Here is an 8,923-nt window from a genome sequence, read left to right on the forward strand (position 1 = left end):
GTCTCACTTGCTGGCTCTGGGTCTGTTCCCCAGACTAACATGGTGCCATCCCTGTTGAAGTCAACAGGTATGCAGCATGACACATGCTATCCTCATTAAACCCATACTGGTATCTTTCCAGTTAAAAGTATAGTTGGACTGAAAAGAGGTTTCCATGGAAAATCTAAAATATTCACTATAGGGCAGGCACAGTGGTTCTTGCCTGTAATCCCAGCACTCTGGGATGCAAGGCAGGCAGATCACCTGAGGTCAGCCTGACCAACATGGCAAAACTCCATCTCTAACAAAAACACAAAAAAATTAGCCAGGCATGGTGGCGCATGCCTGCAGTCCCAGCTACTCGGGAGGCTGAAGTAGGAGAATCGCTTGAACCGGGGAGGCAGAGGTTGCAGTGAGCCCAGATCACGCCACTGCACTCCAGCCTGGGTAACAGAGTGAGACTCCGTGTCAAAATAATAAAATAAAATAAATAAAATATTCACTACAATAACACAAATAAGCAGTGACAAGGTGACTCCTTAGTTGAATACATAAGAGGAAACTCCTACCAGGTCAAGTGGTTCTCAGTCTTGGCTATACACTGGAATCACCTGGGGGGCTTCAAATAGTGATATCTGAGTCCTGCTCCCACAGACTCTGATTTAATTGGTCTAGGGTGCACCCAAGCACTGGGAATTTTAGAAACTCCCCAGATGATTCTCCTGTGCACCTGAGGCTAAGAACCACAGCATGAGACCTAACCCATGGACAGGTGTTGTCAATATTAGGCTCTGATTATAAATTAGTTTGGCCAGGTAATTTCTTTCTTGATCCAAATAAGCCTACAGAAATTCTTCCTAAGAAAGAAAATCTTCTTAGTATTTATTTATTTATTTATTTATTTATTTATTTATTTTTGACAGAGGATATTGCTCTGTTGCCCAGGTGGAACTACATGGCACAATCATAGCTCACTGTAACCTTGAACCTCTGGGCTCAAGCAATACTCCCGGCTTCAGCCTCCCAAGTAGCTGGGACTACAAGCACTCACTACCAAGCCTGGCTAATTTACCTATTTCTATTCATTCATTTGTTCATTCATTCATTCATTCATTCATTTATTGTAGAACGGGGTCTCACCATGTTGCCCAAGCTGGGTGGTCTCCAACTCATGGGCTCAAGTAATCCTCCCATCTTGGCCTCCCAAAGTGCTGGGATTACAGGTATGAGCCACCACACTCAGCCTTCTGAGTAAATATTATCTATTAATTAGGATTTATCAGAGCCAATACCTAATCTAACATGCAAGTCACCTGGCACATAAGGAGTGCTTAGAATATAGAGAAATCAAAAGATTATCAAGTTAGAATCATGCAAGGAACTTTTACACACCTCAGTAGTAGCAGATACAAACCAAGACCTGTTACACTGATTTTTTTTTTTTTTTTCTTCAGGAAACTGAGCCACGACTTTCTAAAATCATGTTTCTTAGGAAAAAACGTCACTAGAGCCTGATTTGGTCATATTCCAGGAAAATTTTATATTTAATAGGTGTTTAGACTGCTATCAAGGTTGATGAAACCATTTGTGGCCAAGCACGGTGGCTCATGCCTGTAATCCCAACACTTTGGCAGGCCAAGCGGGCGGATCACCTGAGGTCAGGAGTTCGAGACCAGCCTGGCCAACATGGTAAAACCCCACCTCTACTAAAAATACAAAACTTAGCCAGGTGTAGTAGTGCAGGCCTGTAGTTCCAGCTACTCAGGAGTCTGATGCAAGAGAATCGCTTGAACCAAAACAGAGGAGGTTGCAGTGAGCCAACATCATGCCACTGTACACCAGCCTGGGCAACAGAGTGAGACTCTGTCTCAAAATATATGTGTGTGTGTGTATCTGTGTGCAGAGACCAATAAGCAGGCTATTTTAAGTAATCCACAGAAAAGGCAGAGGGGTAGCAGTGAAGATACAGATAGCTGGTAGATTCAAAATATATTTAACACATTTGTAATACCTGCCCACTGGGAGGCCAAGGCAGGTGGACTGCTTGAGTTCCAGAGCTCAAGACCAGCCTGGGCAATATGGAGAAACCCTGTCTCTATCAAAAATGCAAAAAATTAGCCAGGTGTGGTGGCGCACAACTATAGTCCCAGCTATTTTGGGGGGTTGAAGCAGGGAGGATCACTTCAGCCCAGGAAGTCAAGGCTACAGTGATCCAAGATCGCACCACTGCACTCCAGCCGGGTAACAAAGCAAAAGCAAAGCCCTGCCTTTAAAAAAAAAAAAAAAAAAAGATATTTAAAAGGTAACATGGGATATGGTGGTTGGGCATGGCTCATTCCAACACTTTGGGAGACCAAGGTGGGAGGATCACTTGAGTCCAGGAGGTCAAGATCAGCCTGGGAAACATAGTAAAACCCCATCTCTACAAGTAATTCAAAAAATTAGCCAGGCTTGGTGGTGTGTGCCAGTCCCAGCTACTTGGGAGGCTGAGGTAGGAGGATCACTTTAGCCTGGGCAGTCAAGGCTGCAGTGAGCTGAGATTGTGCCACTACACTCTAGCCTGGCAACAGTGAAACACTCTGTCTCAAAAATATAATAATAATAAAAATAGGCTGGGTGCAGAGGCTCATGCCTATAATGCTGGCACTTTGGGAAGCCGAGGCAGGTGGATCACCTGAGGTCAGGAGTTCAAGACCAACCTAGCCAACATGGCGAAATCCCATCTCTACTAAAAATACAAAAATTAGCCAGGCATGGCAGGCACCTATTATCCCAGCTACTCAGGAGGCTGAGGCAGGAGGATGGCTTGAACCCTGGGGGCGGAGGTTGCAGTGAGCCAAGATCGTCCCATTGCACTGCTGCCTGGGTGAAAGAGCGAAACTCCATCTCAAAATAAACAAATAAATAAAATAAATAAAAGGTGATGTGGTTTGGATCTGTGTCCCTGCCAAATCTCATGCTGAAATGTAACCCTCAAGTGTTGAAAGTGGGGCCTGGTGGCAGGTGTTTGGAACATGCGGGTAGATCCCTCATGATGGCTTAACACTATCTCCTTGGCAATGAGTGAGCTCACACAAGATCCGGTTGTTTAAAGTGTGTGGCACCTCACCTCCCATGGTTTTTGCTCCTGCTTTCACCATGTGACATGCCTGCTCCCACTTCAGCTTCTGCCAAGAGTAAAAGGTCCCTGAGGCCTCCCCAGATGCCGGTGCCATGCTTGTAGTGTCTGTAGAGTCATGAGCCAGTGAAACCTCTTTTCTTTTTTTTTTTTTTTTTAAGACTAAGTTTCACTCTTGTTGCCCAGGCTGGAGTGCAATGGCATGAATCTCTGCTCACTGCAACCTCTGCCTCCCAGGTTCAAGTGATTCTCCTGCCTCAGCCTCCCGAGTAGCTGGGATTACAGGTGCTCACCACCACACCCAGCTAATTTTTGTATATTTAGTAGAGACAGGGTTTCACCATGTTGACCAGGCTGGTCTTGAACTTCCGACCTCACGTGATCCATCTGCCTCGGCCTCCCAAAGTGCCAGGATTACAGGCATGAGCCACCGCACCTGGCCGAAACCTCTTTTCTTTATAAATTACACAGGCTCAGGTATTTCTTCATAGCAACACAAGAATGGCCTAACACAAGAGGCAAAATCAGCTTAGTGATGCATGTGGAACAATGAAATTAATCTGTAATCAGTCCTCTGACACTTTAGGACATTTTATCATTTTATCATTAGTAATCAAGCATCGCAATAAGTATGGAAGACCAAAGAGTCCACTTCCCACTGAGTTTCCTGGAAGTCTCTCCCCATGAAGCTGTTGGGGACATGACTCACTTATAGAGCAAGCTGGGGGCCCTCACAGTAGACCGGAATCCTTGTGGGGTCTGCTCCACCTCGTAGGCATCACAGGGCTCATCAGCACACTCCATGGAGCCTGCACAGAAACCATGACATCTCACTCAGAAACAATGTTGCTCTGTGGACAACAGCTTTTGCCTCAGCTGTCAACCGCTGTTGGGGTTTAAAAAAAGCAATACACAGGCATAAAAAACAGCCAGACACTGTACATTCCATGACACTGCTCTGATACTCCTTCTGACCTGATCTTTTTTTTTTTTTTTTTTTTTTTGAGACGGAGTCTCGCTCTGTCGCCCAGGCTGGAGTGCAGTGGCGCAATCTCAGCTCACTGCAAGCTCCGCCTCCCGGGTTCACGCCATTCTCCGGCCTCAGCCTCCCGAGTAGCTGGGACTACAGGCGCCCGCCACTGCGCCCGGCTAATTTTTTTCTATTTTTAGTAGAGACGGGGTTTCACCATGGTCTCGATCTCCTGACCTTCTGATCCGCCCGCCTCGGCCTTCCAAAGTGCTGGGATTACAGGCATGAGCCACCGCGCCCGGCCTGACCTGATCTTATAAGAAATAAACCATAAAAAAAACACATAATGACTATTTTAAATCTTTCAGTCTTGGAACCCTGGGAAGGTAGCACATGTATACAGTAGTTCCCCCTCATCTGTGGTTTCGCTTTCCAAGTTTTCAGTTACCTGCAGTTAACTGCTGTCCGAAACCATTACTACAATAAGATACTGGGCATGAGACAGAGAGACCACATTCACATCACCTTTATTACAATGTATTGTTATAACTGTTCTATTTTGTTAGTGATTGTTATTAATCTCTCACTGTGCCTGATTAACAAACTAAACTTTACCAAAGGTTTCTATATACAGTTGGCCCTCCATATACAGGGATTCTCCATCAGTGGATTCAACCAACCACAGACTGAAAATATTTGAAAAAAAATCCAGCCTGGGCAACAAAGTAAAACCCCTCATCTCTACAAAGATTAGCTGGACATGGTGGCACATGCTCGTAGTCCCCACTACTCAGGAAGATGATGTGGGAGAATCATTTGAGCCCAGGAGGTGACGCTGCAGTGAACCAAGGTCGTGCCACTGCACTCCAGAATGGGCTTGTCTCTTAAAAAAAAAAAAAAATTACTTGGAAAAAATAAAATAAAATAACAACACAGCAATAAAAATAAAACAAATTAAAAAACAATACAGGCTAGGCATGGTGGCTCATGCCTGTAATCCCAGCACTTTGGGAGGCCAAGGCAGGCGGATCACCCAAAGTCAGGAGTTTGAGACCAGGCTGGCCAACATGGTGAAACACCATCTCAATTGAAAATACAAAAATTATCCACGTGTGGTGGTGGGCGCCTGTAGTCCCAGCTACTGGGGAGGCTGAGGCAGAACTGCTTGAACTCGGGAGGTGGAGGTTACAGAGAGCCCAGATCATGCCACTGCACTCCAGCCTGGGTGACAAGAGCAAAACTCTGTCTCAAAAAATAATAATAATAATAATAATAATAAACAATACAGTACAACAACTATTTACAGAGCATTTGCATTGTATTGTGTATCATATGTATTACAAGAGAGGATTTAAAGTAGGATGTGTGTAGGTTACATGCAAATACCACGATGTTCTACAAAAGGGACATAGGCATCTGAGGATTTTGGTAACATTACTGGGCAATGGACTAAATACATATGTTCATTTATTTCAAAAATTTATATATAATTACTTTAGGGCCAGGTGTGGTGGCTCACGTCTATAATCCCAGCACTTTGAGAGGCCGAGGCAGGTGGATCACTTGAGGTCAGGGGTTCAAGATCAGCCTGGCCAACATGGTGAAACCCTGTCTCTACTAAAAATACAAAAATTAGCTGGGCATTGTGGCACATGCCTGTAGTCCCAGCTACTTGGGAGGCTGAGGCACCAGAATCACTTGAACCTGGGAGGCAAAGGTTGCAGTGAGTGGAGATTACATTACTGCATTCCAGCCTAGGTGACAGAGCGAGACTCCATCTCTAATAATAATAATAATTACAACTCCACAGACAAAGGAACTTAATTTTGTCATAGAATATTAATGGTTAATATTAATAACTAAAATTTCTCCTTATGATATTTAAACCTCTGTACAAAGAAGAAACATAACTTATAAATTGCAACCAAAAACACTTCAGCTAAACTCAAACTCATCAGTACCCTTAGACATGAACAAAAACAGAGCTATATGAGGCCAAACATCTCAAATTTCAGTGCTGACACAGAAACACATTGAAACAAACAAAAAATTGATCCTACAATACACAGGACATTTTACTTCTTATCTGACCAATAAGCAACTAGGATTACCTTGATAGAAGTCCTCTTCATCTTCTTCATGTTGATAGGTCTGTTCTTGGACTGGATTCTTCCTGTAATTCCGGCCATCAATTCTTATAAGCTGTGGACGCAGAACTTCCATGACACTTTCTTCAAATAATATTCTGATGACGTCCTGAAAAATATAATTACCATCTTACCCTTCTTAGTGAGAATTAAACGTCCTATCTCTAGTATCTGAACCATTGTGTAGGTCTGAATTGGGCATCAGTTCACAGTATCTCCCACACAAAAGCAGCACTGTTTCCCATTGGATTTCCCATCTGTAAACCAGTTTAGGTTAACTGCTGTATTTTCTACCACACTGGCTCACTCTAGAGAGCAAAGTAATTTGTAAACTATTTATCACCCACCCCCCCAAAAAAAGGGATTAAAAGGCATATACTCTTTAAAAAAAAAAGAAAGAAAGAAAGAAAGGAAGGAAGGGAGAGAGGGAGGGAGGGGAGCAGTGGCTCACATCTGTAATCCTAGCACTTTGGGAGGCCAAGGTGAGAGGATTGGTTGAGTTTGGAGTTCAAGACCAGCCTTGTGAACATAGTGAGGCCTCCCCTCTAAGAAAAGAAAAAGAGGACCAGGTGCGGTGGCTCACACCTGTAATTCCAGCACTTTGGTAGGCCGAGGTGGGCGGATCACCAGGTCAGGAGTTCAAGACCAGCCTGACCAACAGGGTGAAACCCCGTTTCTACTACAAATACAAAAATTAGCTGGGCATGGTGGCACGCGCCTGTAATCCCAGGTACTCAGGAGGGTGAGGCAGGAGAATCTCTTGAACCCGGGAGGTAGAGGTTGCAGTGAGCCGAGATCGCACCGCTGCACTCCAGCCTAGGCAACAGAGCGCAACTCCGTCTTAAAAAAAAAGAAAGAAAAAGAGAAAAGGGCCGGGCATGGTGGCTTACACCTGTACTCCCAGCACTTTGGGAGGCTGAGGAAGGAGGACTGCTTGAGCCCAAGAGTTTGAAACCAGCCTGGGCAACATGGCAACACCCTGTTTCTCAAAAACAAAGAGATTAAAAATAAAAGGCAGCCTTTGAAAGAGAGAATAAAGCTCTCTTTATTACTTTAACCTAATAAGTAAAATGCGAACTTCAGTGGTTATCTAACCATTTGCACAGTATCTTTTTTTTTTTTTTTTGAGACGGTGTCTCGCTCTTGTCCCCCAGGCTGGAATGCAATGATACAATCTCTGCTCACTGTAACCTCTGCCTCCCGGGTTCAAGTGATTCTCCTGCCTCAGCCTTCCAAGTTGCTGGAACTGCAGGCATCCGCCACCACCCCCGGCTAACTTTTTGTTATTTTTAGTAGAGACTGGGTTTCGTCATTTTGGCCAGGCTGGTCTGGAACTCCTGGCCTCAGGTGATCCACCAGCCTCAGCCTCCCAAAGTGCTGGGATTACAGGAGTAAGCCACTGCCTCCAGCAGACTCTATCTAGCAAGATAAAGACAATGAGGGATATTTAATACACTTAACCATCCAGAAAAAAAAAAGCCCCTAAGTACTTTCAGAGGTGCTAGAAATTCACACAAAACAATCAGTTCCAGTTGCCTGTCAAAGCAGTAAATTAATAACAACTTAACCAATATGGTTCTCAGACCAATATACTGCTGAGGGGAGGAATCCAGTTTCTACAGGCCACTGCCCAACAAAATGCACATCACTCACTGAGAAGCCAAGCTTCTGGTCACACCACTTAATGGATCCATAATTTAGGAAACAAAGGTTCCTTATAGGCTAGCTGAAGTTAAATTCAGCTAGTATTCCTACCACGTACAGCTTAGTCTTGAAGCCCAAAATACTGCAGAGTTCCAAAGAAAACAAGTTGATCCTTACTAAATACACTAACGCTCAAGCCAACGTGGACGCGGTGGCTCACGTCTGTAATCCCAGCACTTTGGGAGGCCGAGGTGGGTGGATCATCTGAGGTCAGGAGTTCAACACCAGCCTGGCCAAGATGGTGAAACCCGTCTCTACTGAAAATACAAAAAGTAGCCGGGCTTGGTGGCGGGCGCCTGTAATCCCAGCTACTCGGAAGGCTGATGTGGCACGAGAATCGCTTAAGCCTGAGAGGCGGAGGTTGCAGTGAGCTGAGATCGCGCCACTGCACTCCAGCCTGGGTGACAGAGCGAGACTTCGTCTCAAAAAAATAAATAAAATAAAATAATAATTGATTATTTGTGTGCTTACAGGACCAAGAAGAGGTTTTGTGAGAAATAACAACATAGAAGGTAAACCGACATGGATAGAGGAAAAGAGCACATCACTAGCAATAGTCGATGACATCACAACCCAGTGGTCTATTCCCTGAGGCCTCTAAAGTTCTCAATGAAAAAACACTTTCAAGGCGAAAGCTAAAAAAAAAAAAAAAGTTCCCCACAAAAGCAGACTAAGGTGAAAGTCGGGCCCTCAGAACAAGAGCTCCGGAAAAACAGGTAGTCGTCGCGGAGACAGCAAACGCAGCATCTACCAGTCCTACATGGCCTTGCGCTACGAGACTGCTCGGAAGAAAAGGCGGGAATAACCAACTTAACCCTGCTTCGAGGTGGTTTGGAGAGGAAGAGGAAAGCCGTGTCTTTCTGCAATATCGTGAGGGAAGCCGAGACCCCGAATCATCAAAGAGAAGGAGCAGAAGAGGACTAGGCGGCTGCAGGTAAACCAAGGTAGGGCGAGGAGGCAAAGGAACCGGAATTCCTCTCCACGAGCGCGTTCTCGGCTCCACTC

At 44.9% G+C, this 8,923-nt stretch overlaps 1 protein-coding gene across 4 annotated transcripts in view; it reads right to left on the minus strand.

Moving 5' to 3' along the window:
- LOC105466046 (activating signal cointegrator 1 complex subunit 1) overlaps positions 1-8,923 on the minus strand; it is a 116,061-nt gene that overhangs the window by 106,783 nt on the left and 355 nt on the right. For 3 of the 4 annotated variants that reach the window (XM_071069722.1, XM_011714879.3, XM_071069720.1), the window contains exons 2-3: positions 6,179-6,323; positions 3,807-3,906 (exon numbers count right to left, since the gene is read on the minus strand). In XM_071069722.1, the coding sequence (XP_070925823.1) occupies positions 3,807-3,906; positions 6,179-6,290 (212 nt within the window). In that variant the 5' untranslated portion in view covers positions 6,291-6,323. Of the gene's footprint in view, positions 1-3,806; positions 3,907-6,178; positions 6,324-8,733; positions 8,884-8,923 lie in introns of those variants that run through there. The other variant, XM_071069721.1, reaches the window with a different exon arrangement.

The sequence above is a fragment of the Macaca nemestrina genome, chromosome 9 (assembly GCF_043159975.1).
Source record: "Macaca nemestrina isolate mMacNem1 chromosome 9, mMacNem.hap1, whole genome shotgun sequence".
Lineage (NCBI taxonomy): Eukaryota > Metazoa > Chordata > Mammalia > Primates > Cercopithecidae > Macaca > Macaca nemestrina.